The following is a 25,124-nucleotide window of genomic DNA, read 5'->3' on the forward strand; positions in this document are numbered from 1 at the left end:
ATGATTTGGAAGAAGAAAACAATTTGAAATTATAAAAAAAACCAATTAATAATAGCTTACGGTTTATTTAACATTGAGATTGAGGAATTAGGTGTACCTTTATTTAAATAATTTTAAATTATATTAATTAATCAGCTGGGAAAATAGATATCATCCAAGATTATAAGGCAAATAATTTTAAAAATTAAAATAATATTTTTTATAAAAAAATAGAATGACACCCGCAAGATGATAATAATTATGTATTCCAATACTGGAGAAATACTGTTTAATCTTAATAAAAACCGCTATATATCATTAAGCATTAAATTTATATTAGGCTTTTTTACTAGGTATATTGCTACATTGCAATTTAAGTTCCCATTTTAAAAAGGGCAATTACCCTTTAAACGATTATCTTTATCTTTTTTTCCTCACTCATATTAGTAAAATGGTATAAGGTTTATAAAAATAAGGTAAATACCTTATTTGTTCTTATATTTTAGCTTGACAATTTGTATGAACTGTGGAGTATACTTGTTTACCTTTTTTATACCTTTGCAAACATAATTTTTGTTGAATTGAAATCTAGAGTTTTATCGCCAGGCACAATATATAATATTTTATAAAAATTCAGAATTGATGTATTATTAGACTTAAGATTTTGACACTATATAACTTATTTTAAAAAAATTGATAATTCATTATGTAAATAAATTTATAATTTATCATCTTCATGTTCGGTTAAAATCAAACGGACATTCTGAAAAATCGATAAACTATTCTTTTTAATTTCTGTATATATTTTTTTTATTAACCATGGATACCTCAAAAGTACGTAAAAGATGATCATTTTTGTTATAATAATTAAATAACATTCCCTAATAATTTGAGTTTTACAAAATATATCTTTTATTATGGTTGTCTAGGACAACCTTCAAATTAGAACTGTTGCATTATTAGAAATTGAAAGACAACCACGAACTGTTATGTCATTTTTTTTTGTTTTTATTTAAAAATTATTTTATTCACAATTAAAAAATTTAATCTTTTCATTTGTTTAAGTGACTTATGATTTAAAGATAGTTTTACTTTTTACATTATTTCATTTGACTGATTTTAAAAATATATTTTAGTTGGTGCAAGTTATGAATCAAAGGAATCTCACAAGTCTTAGAGAACCTAGGGGCTTTATAAAATTGATACAAATTGTAAGTTATAACACCTGTTTATATTTTAGTTATCTATTTATTTTCTATTATATGCATTGTGATTTAAACCTATAATCCCAAAGTTTATTTCTATATGTAACTGAATTTTTCTCATAAATTATTTATTCACCATTTTATAGAAATATAATATTTACTTATAACATTCATTTTGAAGTTCATATAAATTTAGTATACTTTTTAACAAAATAATATCAAAAATATAACTTTTTTATTATAACTTTGTATTAAAATATTTATATATGAACTTCAGCTTATATATGTTAATGATATAATATTAGAATTAAATGACTTATTATTTAAGGCTAAGGTGATATTAGAGTGCTTGTGCATTCAAATTAAATAATGAGCAAGCCAAAAATCAAGTGCTGCAAAATTCATTCCAAATATTTAGATAACATAAGCTTTTATGCATTGAAAAATTGATCGTCTGCCCATATTAATACTGAATTTCATATTTTAAAGTAATAAAGAAATATGATATATTTTATTAAATGTTTAATTTTTCAAATGCTAGAACACTGGTGCATTCTTAGTCTAATAGGGGAAAATAAAAAATTCAGTTTATTTATATCCAAATTAAATATTTTCCCATTACAAGTTAAGTCATCTTATTTGCAAATATGTTTAAAAAAATATAGAAATGTTTTTTATAAACTACATTGTATATTAAAAGAATTTTTATTTAGATTTGCTTAGAAAAATTTGCAATTAAATGTTTTATTTTAAACAAACTAATATCCTTTTTAAAATTTTTATAAATCATAATTAAACCCCATATAATCATATTAGTTATCTAATATCAACCAAATTATTGATTTCAAAAAAACAACATTTTTATATAAAAATTATACTCTGAGAAAATAAATACCCCCCCCCCCCCCATCCTCTCTTACATGTTAATCATTTATAAGCATTATGTTGATATTAAAGGGTGAGGTGTATGTTTTTAGGAATTAAATTTTTCTTTTATTATATATATAATTAGTTACAATTACAAATACTTGTTTATTTTTTCTCTTTTGCAGAAGATACTTTGCCATTTCATCTCCAAACTAAGTGATCCTGGCCTATGCACAATTCTCTGAGGTCTAAAACACATTAATATGCACCTTTCCAGTTTCATTATGAGAGACCTTATATGTAGATATTCATACCATCACCTATTCACCTTTTAATCAATAGGGCTTTAGTCTGACAATAACGCCATAACCATCATGGTAATCATGTGATAACTGTATTACCTTAAATAAAAACCCTAATTTTTTTCAAATCTAACAGCCATTACTACTTAACAATTGCAAGGGCAAAAACTTTAAAATGAAATAAATCTGATATCTTCTTAGAAAATATCTTACATAATTTGTTTCAAACACTTTAGAGTTTATGGAACATGTCGAACTTCTTAAAAACATTAGCAAAAACTCGCTCTCACAGTGGACCAATCTATCTAATGCTAGAAATTTTTGAGATTCACCGGACAATCGCATTCGTTTCAGGTCAATGACTTCATAACTATACCAATACCATTCTTCTATCCAATAGGCTCAAATAGGAGTTTATATTGTTACTCAAGGACTGAGTTACATTCTTCCTTTCTTTAATGCTTAAAATAAAAAGTTTTCATGAAGCTAAATTAACCAGGGTATTAATGAGTTTGTTGAGTATCGACAAATTTATTTCTTATTTTCAAGAAAAAGTTCTCCATTTTTTTTATAGTTTGGATGCATTTTATATTTTTTTTATGATACCTTCCATTATTACTTATAATATTATCTCAACCAAACTCAAATACTACATCTACCAATAAAATAATAATGTAGCATAAAAAATATGAATATCTGGTATCAGTTATGATTGAAAGTATTGGCCAATACCAAGACCGACTAATTCCATTTGTATCAGTGCATTTCCATTTTATCCTCCGTTTTTGATATTTTTGGTTTCTTATAAAGGCATCTCGAATTCTTTCCTTGGTGCATCACCACTTTTTATCCTCCATTTTGATACTTTTTTCTATTACTGCCATATGTGTGCAAAGAGTCTGCAGGAAACAAATTACTGCATTAGAATAATTATTCACTAAGTTAAAAAAATTCCCGGCAAATGCATTGCTTCACAATGATTTAAAATTTCTTTTTTTCTCTACTCTAATCGATTCTTAAAGGGATAACTCTAATTGCTCATAATACTTATGCTTAATCATTTTGTAAGCGCTGAGGAGCATCCTTCTTTAATGCTATCCTGATTCTTAATTCCCTCCGATATAGTAAATATATTTACGAAATTGGTGAGAATTTTGTTCAAACTCACTCGAAATTTATATCTTATTCCGGCATATAAATAATATACTTCTTACTCGTATGTCTGGTATAGGAAAACTGTCAACTTTGTTTTGATTATCATCAAACTTTCGGAGGAATCTTTAAGCGGCTGTGATGATAATATTCGGATAAAATAAATTCGATTTGGTGGTTTTTGTAATCGAGTAAAAAAAAGGGGGGAGACGATTACCTCTCCTCCACCCCATCGCATCTCGACAAAATTAAGAATTTTTTTTAAATCTAATATTTTACATCTGATAAAAATTTATCAAGACTTTCATGTCTCATCACACTCGCATAGTTTTTTTTAAAAATTTTTTTTAAAAATTTTTTTTAATATAAAATAATGTTATTTTTTGCCAAATCCATTCCATTAAAACGCGAATTATGCGAATATAAAAAGGTTAAAACAATCATTAATCATGATTATCTTTAATTTCTGAATTCTGAAAAGGCATTCGGCAAAATTAATTCATTTATTAATATTATTTATATATTTTTTTCGATGAAAATCAACTTCCCCATTTTTTCGTTTTTACTGGACAATTTTACTTGCTAATTATTTTTTTTAAAAAATTATAATAAACACGGGGTTGGTTCTCCCCCTCCCCCATTCCTTTTCCCAAAAATCGATTTTCCATTATAATTTGGGATATCTCTCATTTTTAAATATTGGATTTTTAAATTTCGAAATCGAAAGATTTTTTTTAGTTGTTGTTAAACTACCTAACACACTTAGTCAACTATAAAACAGCGTAGCCAAACTTTTATCCAAAAAATATTCGAATCAATCTCTAAGTTGATACTCATAGGCTTAATTCAAATTTTTTTGGCTAAAAGTTTTAGTAAACCACGATAGAGATGGTCAAAGTTGTAGCTAGCACTCATTTTATTTTAGCGCGCACAAATTGAGCGTTTACGTTTTGCCGTAATTTTTAAATTAAAAAAAAACATAACGCGTCTCTTTGTTTCAATTGAGGTTGCCCTTTTTTTTATTCATATCCGTCGATTCAGAATTTTAAATAAGTATCTTTAAAATAAAAAGGATTTGTCTTTTGAAAAATTATATTATCGTCTGCGTTCTAATTCCTTTAATTTTCTAAAATATTCCCTTTTTTTTTAGGATTTTAAGTAAGTTATTTTATATTACATTTTATATATAATATTACAAAACGAAGAATAAAAAAAAAGTATTGAAAAAGCAAACCTGTTTTGCCTTTTTTTTAAAATGGTTGCTAACGCCAAACGGTAATTTTGCCAATCTGCACAAGGCCATTGCGGGGTTTGAAACGCACAATTTGTTCGCACTATTAGATTTTTTTTAAGAATCATATTTGCGCCAGTCATAGCGTTTACTAGGCCCTGTCCGATCCGCTAAAAAAAATTGAAAAATATTGCCCAGCTACATCTATATTGTTTTTTTTTCAAAGATCCTAGCCCGTACCGTTGGGAAAAATGGTATACGATAATTTTTAAAGGAAGCGGGAAAATTTAGCCCTCAAGGAAATTAGGAAAGAAAGAAGGAATGGAAATATTGTGTTTAAATTCGTACGAGAGAAAGAATATATTATTTTATAACAACCCGGTCCGAATATTTTAAAACCGAGATCCGATCCTATCGGGTTCGACGGATTGCTTACCCGAGTTTACCCGCGCAGGGATCCGATATTTATCCTCGAGATAATATTCGAATCTGAACTCGCGAAAAAAAGTAAGATAATTTGAATGAAGGGATCCGAACCTTTCTACAACTAATTCTATAAAATGAATGCCTTCTCGCTTTAAAACTAAAAATTTTGCGGTTTTTTTGTACCATTTATTAGGCCTAAAACTTTTTTTTAAACTTTACGATCATCTATCTTTCCAGGTCCTGTTATTGAAATTTTTTATGTTTGCTAATCACCACATTGCGCGCCGTATTATCACTTCAATCTCAATTATTATTTTTTGTCAAAATATGATAAAAATTAAATAAACAATTCCTTCTCCCCCCCCCCCTCCCCCCCCCCCTTCCCCCACTTTAAAATATAATGATAATAAATTGAATGTGAAAGCATTATTTTCTATTTTCTAATACTCACACGTAGCACTTTATATTTTGACGATAATTATATATATTTTATATTATAATAACATTATTATTTATCATGCTTTTTAAATTTAATTTCGTTAAAAATAATTTATTTTTTATAAAATGTTATAAGTGGCCAATTCGATTTTCGCCAAAATAGTTTAACAGGGTACTAGGGGTGGTTGAAAATGGAACCAGTTAAGATTTTTTTTAGCCGGAATAATATTATGGTGCCTGAAGATTTTGCTCATAGACGACAGAATGGTTCTCTTTCTTTCTTTCTTTCTTTCTTTCTTTCTTTCTTTCTTTCTTTCTTTCTTTCCTTCCTTGCATCTGCCCAAATCTCGAGGCTTACATGATAGTTATTTTGGCTGAAGCGACCTTTACCGGGCTTTGTAATAAGCCATAACATTACCAAGGGGATTTTTACTCTGCGGTAATGGGGTGAAACAGGATCAACGTCATTGAAATGGGAGGTAGTAGGAAGTAAGTAGTTATAAAGAAAAGATGCACTTATTTGGTGAGAGGAGGGGAGGGGGACAAGTGGTAAAATTTACTGGGGGGGGGTGTAGAAATTCCTGGTCGTTTTATAGTAGTAATGAGTATTAAAATCATGTATAGTAGTATATTATACTTTATTTATGACTGACACAAAAATAAATCGCCAATAGGATTGATTAATTAAAATCCGCGATTTAAATCACCTCGATTTATTTTTTTTAGAAAAATTGGCGAAACGAATGATTTTAAAAAGGTAATCATATGGGAAATATTGTGACACTCTTTAAAATAAATTTTAATCTTTGTAAAATTATTTTATTTTTTAAAAAAAAAGATAATTTAATATTTTTTTTAAATTTCTTTTCCTGGCGGATAAATAGTTTTTTTTTCGTGTTATAGATATTAGCCATATTCGCTTTCGCCACCACCACCGGACATCGATCGTATTTCACTTTCCAAGTCACCTGTAATAACAGTGTAGTCAAAATCATGAAAGGAATTTTCCATTATCCATACAAGTTTAAATAAATCAATAATATATATTTATATTTTTTAATTTTTTTTTGTTAAAATCGCCGCTTGGTGTATTTTTTAAATCTTTCTTTATCAATTATTCGGTTAATTTGCTATATTCTTCGGTTCCCTTTCTAAGAATCTAGGTTGCAAATAAAGCTCTAAATCTTCACCTATGACAAAAATTCCAGGCTTACTTAATTATTTTGGTTAAATTCTTTAATCTAGTCCTTTTCTAAAAATAGACCCGAATCGGGCTTTTGTCAAACTTAGCTAAGCGACCTGCTACTAAGAGGAGATAATTTTTTTAAAAAGTTATTTAGATGGCGTTTATAAATGATTAAATAAAGGTTAATCTGTTTAAACCCTTTGATAGGTTGGGTCAGGACTAGTGTTGCCTTAAAAAAATCCGACTATTATAATAACTAAAATAATAATATGTAGGGATGTACCGATATTTTATATCGGATCGAATAATTCACCCATTTTAAAATATCGGTTATCGGCAAATATTATAAAATTTTCCGATCAGATAAAAAATGGCGTTTTTAACAAAAATAAAATGTTATATAAAAAAAGTTATATCTAAAAAACCATTTATTTTTATAAATAAAATCGAAATCCATTTTTATGTTTAATTTTTTTTAATAGTAATAATTAGTTAATAAACATAGGCCATATTGTTATTTTTGTTCGCATTCTGTTTATAAAAGTGTGCAATCTCTTTAGAATCTGCTTTTAGTAAAGCTAGTGATATTTACAATCCCCATCACCGCAGATTGACTTCTGATAAATTGGAAATTTTGGTATTTCTAAAATGAAATCTTCGATACATTAATTTTAAATATTTATTTCAAATTTCATAATATATTTGTTTACTACTTATTTATGTAACTAGATTAATGTTATTACTTACTAATAAGCGATTTTTCAATAAAAATATTTTATATACTTTTAAAATTGCAATTGAATTGTATATAAACTATATATAACTAATCATTATAATATATTTAAGCGACATAAGTTATGGTATAGTTAAATTATAGATGTTATACTAATAAAAATTATATTAAAAATTAAAACCATTGGTATCTTTCCAGAATACAAAATTGATATGATATCGAATTGGTAATCGATCGGTATCAGTTTGATGGGATCGGCCTCCAAAAAGTGGTATCGGTACACCCCTAATATTATGTGAACCTGAAAATTTTTTTTTCTCGTAGATGGCAAAAAAAGGAATTTGGGCATCTATTTTGCCAAATCTCAAGTCGAGGCTTGCATAATATTATTTTGTCTAAAATGTTAATAGGGCCATCTTTAAAAATCGACTCGAATTTGGCTTTTAAACAACACCCGTCGAGACAATCACCACTTCCCTCCCCCTTTCTATTTATTAAGTACACTTTTATTCTGTTTATTTTTGAATTTTTTTTCAGTACATTCTTCTATTTATTTATTTGCATTTAATTGCTTTTTCTTAAAGAATATTTATTCAAATATAAAAATATTTTTATTTTATTAAATAAATAATGAAAACAAACTCGAAAAAAATGTATTAGTCTATATAACTGCATTTAACTAAATAAATAAAAAATGGTTAACTAACTCATTACTACTAAAACTCGATATCAAATATGGTCTAAAAATTATTGCTCTAAAAAGGCGAACCACGAAATCGTAGCCAAATTTCGCGATAATTTTCGTTACGTTGTGTGTATAATATTCTAATTTTATATGTATAAATCAAAAGTTAATCTTTTACTCTATAAATTATAACGGGTAACGAGGTATTAGGGTATCGAGTTTTTATTAAAATATTAGTGGGTTTTCGTAATTTATACTTTATTATATACAGGGAATTTTTTTTATTGTTTTCGGGTAGCCGTCTATTACATTTTCAAGCCCGGCCCGGTCCGATTCAAAAAAATATTCGGCCCGGCCCGATCCCGAACAAATTTTTTTTATTTGCCCGAAAAGGCCGATCTAAATTAAAAATTATTTGACGGTCAGAAATTTTTTAAGATTTTTTTTTAAAAACTGTCCACCAAATATCTTTGCCAGAAAAATATTTACGCATGCTCTGGAGATTTTGCTCGTGGATGGCGCGAAGGTTCAGACATCTTTCAGCGGAATTTCGAAGCTCGCGTAATATTATTTTTGCCTAGCGTCTTAATTTAAAATCGAACGCGTTTAACAACGCTACTGTATCGTGCAGACCCTATCACTCACGGAAATATTCCATTTTTTCTGGATTCTATCAATCAACGTATAAACTGTTGAGTAGTGTTGTTAAACGGCTCGATTTGAGCCTATTATTAAAAACGGCTGACTCAATATTTTAGCCAGAAAAATATTATCAAAGCCTCGAGATTTCGTTAACAGATGTTCAACCCTTTGTGCCACTTAGGAGCAAAATCTTAAGGATTGCACAATATTTTTCCTAATACAATATTGAGTTAGCCCTTTTTAAAAATAGGCTGAAAGCCGTTTAACAACACCACTGCTGAGGCCACCGACGAAATTCGAAAGTACCAATATTTTATTTTATTTTGGTATATAATCGTCATTATCTAATATTTCAATAATGACACTTAAAATAAAATCTTAATTATTCCTTTATATATTAAATATATATCTCCTCTATAAAAATAAGAAATAATTTTTTTAAATTATATTTTTTTATTAACTAACTATGTTTTTTTACATCTCCTATTTTTTTTATTACGTCTTTCTTTTGACCAGATTTTTAAATCTAAAATCTTTTTTTTATTTTATTTTTTACGAATATAAATACAAATCCTCTTCAAAAATGATACGTTAATCCCTTTTATAAGTAAGAAAAATCGTTTATTATTTAGTAAATAAAAAATTGTCATTTTATTTTTTTAGTGAATTTAAATAGAGTTTTATAGCTCTTGACACGTTAAATTTTTTTTAAAAAAAACGGTTAAAGCGTCCGTTTTGCTAAATCTTATGAACGAGTTTGACCCGGTTTTTAGATTCGACCCGGTTTCTCGGGTTTTACGGGCTTGAACTCGGTATAAATGAGTGCATTAAAAAAAAGAGATAGAAGTTAAGCGCTTAAATGAAAACCTTTATAAATATCAATCCTCATTATTCCATTACATACGTATTAATAAAATTAATTGTATACTTTTGTTAGATCTGGTCCCTGGAGTGTAGATCTCCCGAATTTTAGGAGAAGGATTAAAAGTCCCTGCAAATCTAATTTTTTTAGTAATCTAAATTCAGACCTAGAAAATTTTTAATTAAAAATAGGTATACAATTTTCATGTGATGCTTAATGAGGCATAAATATCTAATTGCGCTTTGCCCTAGTTAAAGATACATTTATAACGATCACTTTTATTTCGATGACCATCATTTTTTTCGGTAAAAAAGGGCATTTGGACGAAATATAATTAAGGCATTTAGTCGAAATGCCTATTCGATGGTTTCTATTATAGCCATTGGTTTTGGATACAGCTGACTTCAACTATATGTATACTTTTAATCAGTTTAAACGGCTCGTTTTGAGCCGATTATTTAAAACGGCTAACTCAATATTAGCCAGAAAAATATTGTCTAAGCCTCGACCTTTCGTTAATATATATCTAGATCTTTGTATCTTCTATGAGCAAAATCTTCAGGCTTGCGTAGTATTTTTCTGGATAAAATATTGATTTAGCCGTTTTTAAAAATCGGCTCAAAACGAGCCGTTTAACAACTACTTTTAATAAATGAACCGTGCACCTAAGTTTAGTATTAATGTCATTGGGTGTATTCTCTCTCTAATTTAGATTCCGCATGCAGATTCACTTTTCATTGATTATTGGAAAAAAAATAAAAATCACTAATTAATTTGTTTTGTTATAATTCCAAAAAAAATCCTAATTATCGTTTTTATTTTGATAAAAATTTCCATTTTTTAGATAACAATGTCAATTTTTTAGAAGAAAAAAATCCCAGCTATAAATAATAGTGGATTTATGATTATTCTGCCATTTAAATAAAAGAAATTTATGTTAGTAATAAATAAAAAAGAAAATTTATATAGGCGACACCTAGCGGATAAAAAATTAGGCATTTACTTTTATAAAAAACTTGATTTTTTTTTTAAAGGAATGACTAAACATTCTTTCTATTGCACCTTTTTTATAAACAAAACAGCATTTCTTATTTCACACGAGAAAAACAAATTGAATGAAAAAGATAACAAAATAATAGATATTGAAATGTCTCAAAAATAAAAATTCTAACAAATGAATTGCCATATATATAAAAAATAGGGCAGACCGGGGAGTATGTGAGCCCTAAAACGCAAACGTCAATAAAATTAAATTTTATTTACTTATTATGCTATACATAAAAATTAATTTTTCCTGGAAAAAAAACAAATTTGGAAAGGATGCGCTAAACCAAGGGAAGGATGGGTTGTCGCGTGAGGCGTTTTTCAGCTTGTAAAATATCGATTTTTTTTTTAAAATATAAAAATGAGATATTATATATTATTATTTACAAACTATACTTTTTTATTGATGAGAAATAAAGCCATAATTGAAAATAAATTATGGATTTAAAATCGCAAAAAGGATCCATGGTGGCCAACAAGAGCGAACGTTTACGCGAGACGGATTAATATAGGCAATTTAGTTATTTTTCCATTAATCATTGATTTACATCTTTTTAATGTGGCATAACCCTAGCAAGGATGGATTTTCATTAAATTATGTTAATGATTTCATCATTTGTTTAGTAGTTTCTTCTTTTTTATTTTCTAATACAATTTCTTTAAAAAAAAAATTTTTTTTTTAAATAACGATCAAAAAAGCTCACACGAACCCCTGAAAAGTAGCCCCCAGATCCTTCAATATTTTTAAAACGTAATTTTATGGTAGTTTAAACGCATTTTTTTTTTCTTCTTCAAATAGAGAACGATAATATATATGGAAAATGATTTAATCTTTTATATATAAGATAGTTATTGAATAAGGCTGCATTCAAAGTGGAGACGGATCCGTTTTTTTACATCCGTTCCGTCAAGTCAATCTCATATATTTGTTCAAAGTGCTTCCGTTCCGATACCTTCCGTCTTAAAAACGGACCCGGCAAATTTTTGAAGTCAAAACATTTTGACTTTTTGACCCGGCAAATTTATAATTTTTTTAAAATGAAAATCAATATATATATCATTTTTAATGTGATTGATTGACTTTTGACGGAACGGATGTTAAAAAACGGATCCGTCTTCGATTTTAGCCGATAAAACGGCTCGATTTCAGCCGATAAAACGGCTAACTCAATATTTTAGCCGATAAAACGATATTGGCTAATCCTCGAGATTTCGCTAATTGGATATCCAAACCATCGTGCCATCTACGAGGAAAAATCTCCAGGCTTTTAAAAATCGGCTTAAAACGAGCCATTTGATTACCACTACTTTGAAAAGGCTATAAATTATGTATTGTGTTATAGATATTTTTTTTATATGATCCGATATTTCAAAAAAAAAAAAATTATAGCCTCATATGATATGTATAATATAAAGTTATACACTTATTTGGTTTCAAAAAAAAAATTAACCATTAGAGTTGAGTACTTCTCTAGAAGAATACCCCAAGGCGGGCAAAATATCTTGGGCTCGTAAGATCCCCGGTCACCCATACTTTTAGGAGACTATCTCTAAAACGTGAATCTTTATTTTTAACTATTACAAATTTAGTTATAAAAAAAATCTTTCAAGATTGAAAACACAAATTTTTACCGGTTCAAACTCTTTTTCTGAGTTTATAACCGATTAGAAATTTTTTTTTTTTTTATAAATTTCAAAAAATGATTCCTTTTGAAAATTGCTCATAAATCTCACCAAAATTGATTTTTTTTAAACCCCTTTCCAGTTCGGTTTTCCAAATGAGCCATTATTTTTTTATAGCCAATAAGTATTCTACTAAAAAAAAAGAAGAAGAAAGCAAACCAAGAGATTAAATATATATTATTTGGCATTAATTCAATTTTACATAAATTTTTTTGATTTATTTTGTGGAATTATGAATTACGACAAAATTTCCTAAGACGATTTTATTGTTATTCCTGGTTTGTTACGATTCTTTTTTTGTTATATCGGGTGCGATCAAAATGTGGGTAGGCGGGTTGGCGGGCGTGAAAACATTTTAGTGTCAGCGCTAGTGGGGCGGGAAAAATCAGGCCCGTTGGTCCATCTTTAATCTCTAGAATAACTTATTAGATAAGGGAATGTGATCGTATACTACAAGTGGGTTCTATTAAACAAATATATTTTTTTCCCAGTATATAGCAGGAGCAAGAGCTTCAGAGGTCAAAATTTCGGATCGGTCCTGGATTTTTTTTTATTTTGAAAATTTCAGTTATGATTTTGGTTCTAATTTACGAAAATTATTTTCGAAGGGAAAATCGAAAAGATGGCAGTAAAGCGAATTCTTTTAAACCGTTTCCATTATTGTGATTTCTCAACGTTTTATTTTCCCTCACCTGATCAATCGATTTTAATTTTTTCTAATCTGCGGGATCTGATATACAGATGAGGATTCAGAGAGCAGGAACATCCTTGCGGGTTATTTTGGAAGGAGGGAGATCTATGGGACTACGCGGTTAACTGGGCCCCTAAACTATTTAGAATTTTTCAAGGCTCAATCAAGGCATGGGCTAATCTAAATGAATGTACCCTTCTTTTATCTTTTTTTAAAAAATTAATACGCGAAATTCAAATTATAAATTTAATTATTAGAAAAGAAAGAAAAATATAAAATAAATAAAAAGCCCTAAAAAATACGATAAAAAACATACCTTCAATTCAATGAATTTACTTTACTATATTTTCCCTTTTAATTTATCCTTACATATTTTGTGCTTCTTGTTAAATGTCATGTTTACCTAAATAAAATAATGAATATTTTTTTTTAGCGTTTAAATAGTGCGAACAAATTGGTTTCAAAACGCAAATAATGCATTTCAAATGCATTCGTTTGAAAAAAAAATATCTTGCTTTTTTTTGAAACGTTTTTTTATATGTTGAAGTTATAGGATGGATGCTACAACCTCTTTCTCAAAAGTAGGAATAATTATATTAAAATGATAACGATAATATTTTTTAGCCCATGGAATTGAAGATTATTACTAAAAGATTTGCTTTGAAATGATGGAACAGACGAGATAATATGGAACCAAGAACGTGCTGAACCATACGTTTTTTTTAAAATTCGCGTTTCGAAACGCGGCGTTGAAAAGTTCAATTTGTGCGCACTATAAGAGAATAATTATTGAAATATAAAAAACAAATTATTTAAAAAACAAATGTATGCAGATTTCTCCTTTTGTTTTTTTTTGGTTTTCCTCGAGTGCTAAATGTGTGGTATTTAAATTCTATTATTACTTTTATCGCGAATTAACACTTTATGATTTATAAAAATTCCCCCGCCCCCCCAAACTATTTGTAGCTGAAGTAATACTTATAACTATTCCGCGGTATTTAACTCCCTAACGCGCGTGACCCATCAGCTGTTCCGATAAATAATTATATAATCGAAACTTAAAAAAAAATTTGCTCGAAAAGCCGTCTCGTGTCTTCCATTTTATGTTAAATGACACGATTTTTACGAGTAAAAAGTAGTGTTGTTACGGCTTGATTTGAGACGATTTTTAAAAACGGCTAACTCCATTTTTGACCAGAAAAATATTGTCTAAGATGTTACCATTCTACGAGCAAAATTTTAATTGCTTTCGTTTTTAAACAATCGGCTCAAAACTAGCCGTGTAACAACACTAGGAAAAAGAAAATGGGAAATTTAATTGGTACATATACTTGATATTTGTAATATATATTTATTTTTTTTAAAAAAAAATCTCTAGCTTAAATCACTTCGCCATTAGTTTACCGCTATGCTCACGCGGAAACGCCAACGACCGTCTTTCTCCCACGTTCTTACCGGGATCAAGTTCTTTAAATCGAGATTCCGATTCCCGCGTATTTTTAGAGGGCGATTATTCGAGCGCGGCTCAGTTCTACGTAGCCATAGGCGTTTTGGCTTTCCTTTACGCCCTGGTAGCCCTGGTTATCTACGTATTCTTTGACAAGTTGTATTACGAAAACGAGAGACTACCCATGCTGGTTTGTTATTAATATATTTTTCCCAATTTTCTCCTCGTAAAAGAGAATTTTCATTCGAACCTCATGTGAGGAGATGTATCGGCATCCTCTTACATGTGAAAAAAAGTAACGGTTAAGTTCACTTATAGATACAAAAATAACAACAGAGATGAGCTTGAAGGGAGCCTGAAGATTTTGCTCATTACCACGAAGATTTTTAGGCATCAATTAGCGAAATCTCTAGGAGTAGCCAATATTTTTCTTGGACTAAAATATTTAGTTATCCCTATTTATAAAAATCGGCTAAAAAAACGAATTGATGACAAATGATCTCGCTGGACGCGAAAGGGTTAATATAATTTTATTTTGTGCCTGTTTTGAAAAAAAAAATTTAATTAATTGAACGATTAGATTAAAATGATATCTTATTTGAAAATCAAATTATTTATTTTTTTTGTGGATTAAAATATCCATTTTTTTTAAAAAAATAAAAATGGCATCGAATCAAGTGCAACCTGCGATACAAATAACCTCTTTTTCAATTATTCCATATTCATACTTGGTTATTATTGTAATCAAATTCTCGAAGAAGGGGTTGTAATGTAATCTAAATAATAAAAAATTAGCCTAAAAAAGTCTTGATGGTAAAACTAGACATTTCATCGATGAAACGAATCAATTTTTATATATTAAGACAAAAAAAAATAATACAAATCGAAATTTTTGAATATGAATTATGGTTCTTTTTTGGGAACACGCTGATTAAAATCCGTAATTGATCGTACAATTTTTATATTATTTTAGACTTTATCTACGTGAGAATGAAAGAAAGAGAAAGTTAAATAAATAACATTTAAAAAAATATATATATATTGTTATTCTCATTTTAAAAAAAAGGATTTCATAATAACTATGGCTTTCGCTCTTCTATGGCTGATTTCGACATCCGCTTGGGCTAAGAACGTGACCGACCTTAAATATTACACTAATCCGGATAACATGATTCCTCGAATCAATGATTGCAAGCCTTACAATGGGGTGGCTCCCTGTGCCACGAAATACAGAGGAGACTTTTCAAGCCTTAATGTTTCTATAGTGAGCCTTTTTTTGATGGAAAACATGTAAATTGAAACCGTTTTGAAGGGGTCTTTTAGTTGGATTGTTAATTGTGTCTCAGATATTTTAACCCTCGAGGGAGTTTCGGTGGGATAAAACGTTGAGTCAACTATAAAATAGCATAGCCATATTTTTATCCAAAAAATATATTCGAGTCCAATCTTCAAGTTGAAACTCAACTTTGAGAAGCTTAATTCAATTTTTTTTTAGGCTAAAGGCTTGACTAAACGCCAACATTTGAGATGATCAAAGTTAGGTAATTTAACAACAACTGTAAAACGCCATCGATAAGGTGAGTGGTCTCTTATTAAGTTTTCCTTTAGTGATTAAGATACTTTTATTTATAGAAATATTATCAATTATAGGTATTTTGATAGTCTTTAATCGTTTATTTTTCTTCTATTCATTTTAAATATAATAGTTATCGAGGCTACTATCTCGCTTACAATACTTAACGGTTTATATCTATTTCTAATTTAATAAGCCGAATGGCTAAATTTTTTGATTACACAACTTAAAAAACAGTTTTGAAAAAAAAATCCTCATTAGGCCGCGTCCAAAAATATCGAAAAAGTTAAATTCTCAAACTTTGGAAAACATTAATGAAAATAAATATATATATAAGCCATTTTTTTTTAGATATAAAAATTAAAAATATGTATAAATCAATAATTCTCGTAAATTTTTTTTTAAAATTTCATATTTATCAAATTTTATAAATTTAAAAATTTTTCAATTTTTTTTAAAAAAAAATTGATTAGGACACATCCTTAAGCCCATGATTTTGAGCAAATTAAAACCTTTAAAGAGCATAAAATTGAAGATCTTTTTGAAAATTTTTTTTTTTAAATTTCATATTTATTTTATTAAAGTTTTAAAATTGCGAAATTTTTAAAAATTTTATAAACTTTTCAATTTTTTTAAAAAAAAATTGTTTAGGACACATCCTTAAGCCCATGATTTTGAGCAAATTAAAACCTTTAAAAGAGCATAAAATTGAAGATCTTTTTGAAAGAATTTTAGGTTAAAATTTAAAATCAAAAAATCCCATTTTGAGCATTCCTCAAAAATATCTTCGGAGATCAAAAATCAATGAAGATTTTATTTTTATTATGAAGAGCATTTAAAAGGTTATGACCTTAAATGTCGAATATCTTTTTTTATACTATATACCCATCTAACCCTCACGGAAGGTTATTCTAAAAAATATATTAGATATTCTTGATAGGGGGTTTTAGTGAATAAATTCGTAACTAAGCTTTATTGGTCTCTTTCTAATATTTTTTATCAAATTATTATATAAAATAGATCCAATTTTTCAGGAATATTATATTCCAGAATGTATAAGGAGTATTACCTTCTGAAAGTATCGGTTATAAGGTATCGGCAGATACTTATTGATTGTAATAAGTATCGTATGAGCTCTTTTCTCCCATTTTTTTTCTTTCACTTTCTCCTGTACACCCTTGTTAAAAATAGTTGTCTGGAATGTTTAACTCCTTGTTATGGGCATCTTGTTTGTGGTTCGTTTACAAAGAAACAACGTGGTTTATTAATAGAAGGACGCGGAGACCTCCGATACCACATATGGCCGGGAGTTCGTCGCAAAGTGCCAATACCACTACTAACGGTGTGTATTGATTGAGAAGACAAAGCGAAAGAAAAATAAATTAATTAATAAAATGACAAAATTCGTTGCAAACATTTTTGGATATGCTGTAATCTCGATGAGAGATTTTATATTTATTTTTAAAATAAAATTTATCTAAATATTTTTATATATTATGTCGTGTTTTTTCTTTCAACGCGCAAGGGGTTTTTTAAATCGATAAAATATTCTGTTTTTAATCGGAAAATGTATCTCGGTGGGTAAAAAAGTATCGAGAACCAAATTTTGAACACTTTTTTATAAAACTTTTGAGCTGTTCATAACCTTTGCATTCCGGTTAGCTGTAATTGGCGGCGAAGTAAAAATCATTTTATGCATTACTTCGCCGCTTATTTGTGCTACCTGTGAACGCGTGGTATAGGAACTCTTGCGCTGAAATAGATTTCCGGTCAAATTCAGATTAAAATTTTAAAATTGAGAGATTCTTAATCCCCATATGTTCCGTATCCCAATACGACACCACACTACTTCCTAATCGAATGATTTGAGGTCTTTGGACAGGTCTTGATTCGAGATTTTTATCAGTCTCGAATAACGCGCCAAAAAATTCATCTTTCTCAGTCATTTCGAGAGGAAGTAAAGAGTCGAACAAATTATTACTAAACATTATATCTTAATTTTTTTTTATCTGCCAGATTTTTGGTTACGCAAACCTCATATTATGGGGCGGCAACATATGGTTTTTGTACAAGGAAACTAATTGGTTCAAAATGAGAAACAGCAAATCAGCTAACATACCCAACAAACCTTCATCTATCCATTCCCCTACCTTCAACCCATCAGCTGGTAGTAGACCACCCCCTCCTCTTTTTAACAGAACTGGCTAATTTAATTCAATTTTTTTGAAAATATTTATAATTTCATTATATTTCTTTACATTTTTCGCAAATTTTTTTATTTTAATACTTAATATTTCATGTATCGTCAACTTGTTTCAAAAAAAATAATTCCCTAAGCTAAACCAGGCCTTACTTGAGGGCTAAAGTTAGCCTAAGTAAGATATATTGGATAAAGAATTGATGAACAAACCCTATTACATTTATATATTTAATGGACCTACTACATATTATATATGATTCCAATAGTTAAATAGTTTTTTTTTATTCCTCCCGTAATTTTTTATTATAAACAAAAATATCATCGTTTTTGTAATATTAGTTAGTATGTATTGTGTATTTTAGCATAAATATTATTATCTATTATTATAGTAATCGGTTATTTTTTTTGCGTTATATTTATCACAATTAATTTAATTTAAACGAATCTTGCATATATATTTATATCATATAAAAAATCAATTTAATTTTTTTTTTGATGTAAGTATTATCAAAAAATATGTAAATTTCTTATTATATATATATATTTAAAAATAATTTATATATACAAACAAATCCCACCCTCCTCCTATTGTATTATTAGTGTTTCATTATTATTATTTAATCCCTAGAATATTTCAAAATTAAAAATAGGCATTATAGCAATATATTTTTCTTATTATTGTCCTTTTTTCGGTATATTTGGATTCTCTTATGTGGGTTCCAAGAATAGATATTTTGAGATGGACCAAACGATCCCGGATAACCATTCTGGGATTACTTGGGATCGAATTGTGGTATACATTTTTTTTTGACAAAAATTCTAATATTCTTAACTCGGACCCTGGATCCAGTACTCTAGTTTCTTTTAAAAACATGAATTTATACGTAATCTCGATTCCATTACTAATGCTAATTTTGACATGGTAGGATAATTTCCTTTCAATCAAATAAATATCAGGGCTGCGCCTATGTTAAACATCGGATCGAAGGGTAGGATAATTTCTTTTTAATCAAATAAATGTTAGGGATGTGCCCATGTTAAATATCGGATCGGGTCAGATATTATTACTGTCTTCGATTATTTTATGTTTATATGTCGTCGTTGGCTAACTCAATATTTTAGTGGGGAAAAAATATAACCGAACCCTCGAGGTGTCGTAATAGATGTTCCAATCCTTTGTGCCCGTTTATGAGCCAAATCTTCAGGTTCGCGTAATATTTTTTTTCCTGTATAAAATGAGCCGTTATACAACATTAGTAAGATGAGTATTATAGTGTTTGATCTCCAAAATTTCATTTTTTTTATCGATGGACGAATTCCAGTATTTATATTCTTTCATATCAGTGATAATTAATATTAAATTATAATTTAAAATAATTCTTTATTTGCATTTACATGATCTGGCTTTTTAAAAATACATGAAATATTATTCTTTTTTCTTTTTAAGAAGCTCTATATGTAAAAGATGCACATAGAACACTATAATGCTCAGTCGACGTTATATATATAATTATATAATATATATTTTTTTATTTTATACTTAATTTCTTAATAATTTTTAAAAAATGTCTTAAAAGAAACTAAAATCAATTTATTTGTAATTTTATATGTTTTTTTTTAAAAAATAAAAAAAAATGGAATTATTTTAAAAGAAAACTTAGCTTAGAAAAAAAAATTTGTTTTTGTAGAAGGAAAAAGGATTTAAATAGCCATATTTTAAAAATGAGATTATTAATTTTCGAGGAATAAAAGATTGTTTTTTCCATTTTCCCATATTTTTTTTTGCATAGACTATTAGTTTACAGTGATTCAAAAATAGATGGTATATATATATCGGATCGGTTGTGAATTGGCTCATCCCTTATTAATAAAATATATTAATTTTATTTTTTTAAGTAAAGGAATAATCAAAATTGTTACCTCCTTAAGTGTGGCTCAATGTGCCGTCGTGTGCACTAAAAATATTGGCCAAGATTTAGGGCGCGGAATTTTTCCCCATGGTTTGAGAGCTATCTTTTAAAATGCTTGGAGTTTTCGATATCAGACTTGGACTATTTATAAATTTAAGGTTTTCAACATTAAGGCTGTGGTCGGCTTAATTTGGATACTTAATTGCTTTTTAATACAGGCTGCGAAGTATTTTGACGAGGACACCCTAATTTGGCTTGGTTTTTAAGTAGTACGTCTTTTTTTAAATAAGTATACTTAAAAAGTTAGTTTTGTATGTGTCTTAATTTAAAATGTTTGTTTTAGATCTAAATAGAGAGAAAATGGATTATTAAATAACATAATTATAGAATATAGATGTTATTCTGATTAGTAATAGGACATATTATATACAAAATATAAAATACATTTGTAATAAATTTAATTTCATATTAAAATAAACATAATTTTGTTTATTTTAATATGAAAGTCCTGATTAGTTACTTATTAAATATATTTTATTCATTATATTTATAAGATACCCCAAATTAAAAAAATTTACCAGTAATTTCTCTTATTTTTATAACTTGTGGGAATTATTTTCATGGGACTGTTAACCGCTACTCTTGGCTCTAGCAGCCTATGCCGATTCAAGCGAAAGATCTAGAATAAATAAACTATTTTAGAATTGTCATGATAAAAAATTGGTTTTAAAATTCATTTAACGAAAATGATGGAAAATTTTATAATTATATGAGGATGAATATTTGAATCTTTTGTACAATCGTTATTTAGAAAATTAATTCTATTCAAAATAAATTATATGTAATATAAACAATAAATATCTGGAATAGATATATAAAACAAATGATTTATTTCTTTTTAAAATAAAATTTTAATTTGTAAAAGTTAAAATAATAATATTTTATCCGCTAGATAGCCTTTTTAATAATATATTCTTTTATAAAAACGAAACTTTGTTTTGAATGTTTATACATGTATATTACAATATATATAGGGATGAAAATAACCGTTTTTTTGTTTAATTTTTTCTTTTATGGCAATGTATTTTGTTGCAAATTTTATATTCTCAAATCATATAAAATTTTAAAATATAATTAATTTAACCATACAAATAAAAGACTCTTTCTCTCAAATTTGAATTTTATAAATAAGATGGTAGGAAGTATGTCAATTAATGGTGTTGATGTTAGAAATAAAAGATTATTTTCTAAATTATAATCCTTTAGTCTGCAGCTACCAAAGAAAAAAAAACGTTTTGATCAAAATTTACAGTCAGAAATTTTCTAATTTTTCTGGGAGTCTAAAGGCCCATGGCATTTATAAAAGAGGCCCTACGGTGGGCATCGCCCCACAAACCTTTTTTTGCGGACCTAAGGCTAGTCTTTACCACGGCCTAGGAATTATATTATAATTTTTATTATTTATACTAAATCTTTTCTGTTTTGTATTAAAAGTAAAAACGTATACTTGAAATATGCTGGAAAATATAATGTATGAATCATAGAGATATATTCATTAACATTGCTAACAATTATATTTAATAGCTGCGAAATCATAATTTTTGAAACTAATTATCGTCTTACGATTATCAGATATTTACTTTCGAACGTGACGTCTAATGTCAAAAAAATGAGTTTATTCCCTATATTTAATACACAAATATGATCTCAAAATTTTTCAATTTAAAAAAAAGGTTAGATGCAGGGCACAATGCTATGACTGACACAAATGGATTTTTTTAAAAAAAGTCTAATAAAAAGAAGGCTAGTTACAATCTATGACATAAAATAATACCTAGACTGACGAGTCATTCATAATAATAATGCATTTGAAGTCGTCGTTGAATGTAAATCAGCTGGATCCACCCATTTCAGTAACACATATAGTAATTATTCTCATGTTAAAAACTACTATTAAATTGATAACTTGCTTCCTTATCATCTCGATGATCAGGCAATTCTTTACTAAAGTTTGCATCAAACTTAGGAAAAAATTGGCTCCTCGTTTAAAATTTTTAACAATGATATGGATAACCAAAATGGCGCACCCATTTGTTTCTCATTGTTATACACTTTTAATGAATGCATCAACTGTATAGGTATTATTATATGTCATTGGGGTAACCCTAAGATGTCATATATTGATATAAGTTTTGTCTCAATAAATTTTTAAATGATTTTTTTAAAAATATATAATGATTATATATAATTATAAAGTTGTTATTCATAAAAGTAACAACCTACTTGCTGTCAGGTAGAAAGTGTTTAACGTAACTAAGAAATTATAGATAAATGGAGTGAGGGGGGATTTTAATGTTAAATATTTTGAGAATGTTTCATTATTAAAACTATTTCTTATTTGTGCATTTTGTAAATGAATTATTGTAGAGAATGATCTCGAGAAGGTAACCTCGACAACAAAAAAAGACCTCGAATCAACTTACTCCCACAAACCCAAAATGGTCAGACAAGAGAAAGTTCACCTGAAGCCCGATGCTGTGCCTTAGATCATACCTTCAAGGAGAATTCCGTGCGCCAAGATCGATGCAACGACTCAGAAATTGGATTGCTGGCTGAAGCACGACAAAATAAACCTTGCTAGAAAGGAATCTAGATGTCCGATGCCATGCACAAGCGATCCGGTTTGGAAATTAGCTAGGGGTTGTCTTTACTTTACCAAGCCATCGTTCGGTTTGAAAAGAAGACTGCACCATGAACATGGGTGGCGTATTGCGTGGTGATCATGAATGTTAATGACGTTACCACTCAACTTATCCAAGGAAATCATAAGCCGAATTTCTTTGGAGGGTGGAATGTTGAATATGTTGATCGATGTTATTTTATTATTTATTTTGGCAATTGATTTAATTTATATTATATCAATTTATATTTAAATTTAATCGGTCAAAATTTTATATTAACATTTTAATTTATACATCAATAAAATTAGTTATTTTTTTTTATTATTGTTTTAAAAAAAAGATATATATAAGGAGATAAAAAAAAATTTAATTGAGGTTGAAAAATAAAAATGTAATATATCATATAATAAAATTTAAATTATGATTAAAAATAAAATGATAATCAATAAAAAATGTGAAATAATTATCTATGATAAAACGTGGAATTAATACAATTTCAACATGGAGATCATTCTCTATATTACCCACTAAGAAAGTTTTTAAAATGTTGTTGAAGGTGTTGATGCACATACGTCCTAGCAGGGAGATCTTATCACAATCCACTACAATGGCTATGTTGATCGATGTTATTTTATTATTTATTTTGGCAATTGATTTATTTTATATTATATCAATTTGTATTTAAATTTAATTGGTCAAAATTTTATATTAACATTAATTTTTATACATCAATTTGTATTAGTTATTTTTTTTATTATTGTTTAAAAAAAGATATATAAAGAGAAAAAATGTAATTTATCTTGAAAAATAAAAATGTAATATATCATATAATAAAATTTAAATTATGATTAAAAAAAAATAATAATCAATAAAAAATGTGAAATAATTATCTATGATAAAACGTGGAATTAATACAATTTCGACATGGGATAATAATTAAATGTGGATCCATGTTGAAATTGTATTAATTCCACGTTTTATCAAAGATAATTTCACTTTTTTATTGATTATCATTTTATTTTTAATCATAATTTAAATTATTTTATCCCAAATTACATTTGTTTTTATCTCTTTATATCCTTTTTTTTAAACAATAATAAAAAAAATAACTAATACAAATTGATGTATAAATAAAAATGCTAATATAAAATTTTCACCGATTAAATTTAAATATAAATTGATATAATATAAAATAAATCAATTGCCAAAATAAATAATAAAATAACATCGATCAACAAACAATAATGATTTATTTATATATCTCTACATTGTGTTCCAATTGAACTTATACCTTTTTTTTCTTAATAAATCTGTCAATTCTAAATACAATTTAATAAAAATTATATAGATTGAGAGAGGAATAAATTATCAATGTTTTCTGCAAATTTCATCAAATCTATAAATAGGGTTTAAATTTATGCATTCAAAGTTGGACAAACAAAATTAGACTTTCCAACAAGTAAAAATTAAATTTATATTTTTTATCACACTTTACAAATGGGCCAAGAACTGAAAACATCAAAATTTTAGATTAATTTGAGTCAAATATTGTTTAAATTGGATGTTAAGCATGTGCTGTTTTTATAAACAAATTCTTTAAGGAGGCTCCATATCTTTTAGTTGGCTTGATTAAAATTGGAGCTATTGGGGGGGGCAAAGAGTGAGCGAAATAAAATCTGGAGTTATCCCTGATAGCAGATCAACAGTTTCTATAGCTCGTTGAGCTGGAGTGCTGTCCTGTCAAGAATATGAAAAAAATGCTTGATGAAAATTTTTTAATAGCTATCAATAAAGTCTAATCTAGAAAAACGTCACGATAATGCACCATTAACTTGATACTGTGCAGCCAAGACTTTAATACCAAAAATGAAACCAAGCCAGATTTAGAGAAATTTAAATTCGAAGCAATCCATGGCACCAGTTTGTTTTATTCTCATAGAAACTGCCTGAATTTTTCCTTTTTTAACATTTTAGTTGCACCTCTTTGTAGATAATCCGATTAACTGAGGTTCGCGAAATCCCAGTTTCTCGGGATACATGTAGAATTGTTCTGTGGGTGTCAGATCTGTCTTCTTGGTTTAAGCATTTCAACATTCCATAGTACGATCTATGAGTGGTTCATCACAACTATGCCATTTTTCTACGGATCCGGTGACATCTATTATTCCAATCAATTGATTCAAGGTT

At 27.8% G+C, this 25,124-nt stretch overlaps 1 protein-coding gene across 1 annotated transcript; it reads left to right on the forward strand.

Moving 5' to 3' along the window:
• The first annotated feature begins 697 nt into the window (after positions 1 to 697).
• LOC135931126 (synaptophysin-like protein 1) lies at positions 698 to 18,660 on the forward strand. Its single transcript, XM_065468014.1, has 6 exons — positions 698 to 813; positions 1,116 to 1,190; positions 6,504 to 6,622; positions 14,505 to 14,763; positions 15,640 to 15,837; positions 18,163 to 18,660. The coding sequence occupies exons 1-6, from the start codon at positions 799 to 801 to the stop codon at positions 18,352 to 18,354; spliced, it is 858 nt and encodes a 285-aa protein (XP_065324086.1). The 5' UTR covers positions 698 to 798; the 3' UTR covers positions 18,355 to 18,660.
• The last annotated feature ends 6,464 nt before the right edge of the window (positions 18,661 to 25,124 follow it).

Source organism: Gordionus sp. m RMFG-2023, chromosome 1 (assembly GCF_954871325.1).
Source record: "Gordionus sp. m RMFG-2023 chromosome 1, tfGorSpeb1-WG-v2, whole genome shotgun sequence".
Lineage (NCBI taxonomy): Eukaryota > Metazoa > Nematomorpha > Gordioida > Chordodea > Parachordodidae > Gordionus > Gordionus sp. m RMFG-2023.

Bases quoted from the DNA above. Each gene is read 5' to 3' on its own strand.
- LOC135931126 (XM_065468014.1), top strand. The intron at 14,764-15,639 runs GTTTGTTATTAA...TTTAAAAAAAAG, and splicing joins ACGAGAGACTACCCATGCTG to GATTTCATAATAACTATGGC. The intron at 15,838-18,162 runs GTGAGCCTTTTT...TTTATCTGCCAG, and splicing joins CAAGCCTTAATGTTTCTATA to ATTTTTGGTTACGCAAACCT.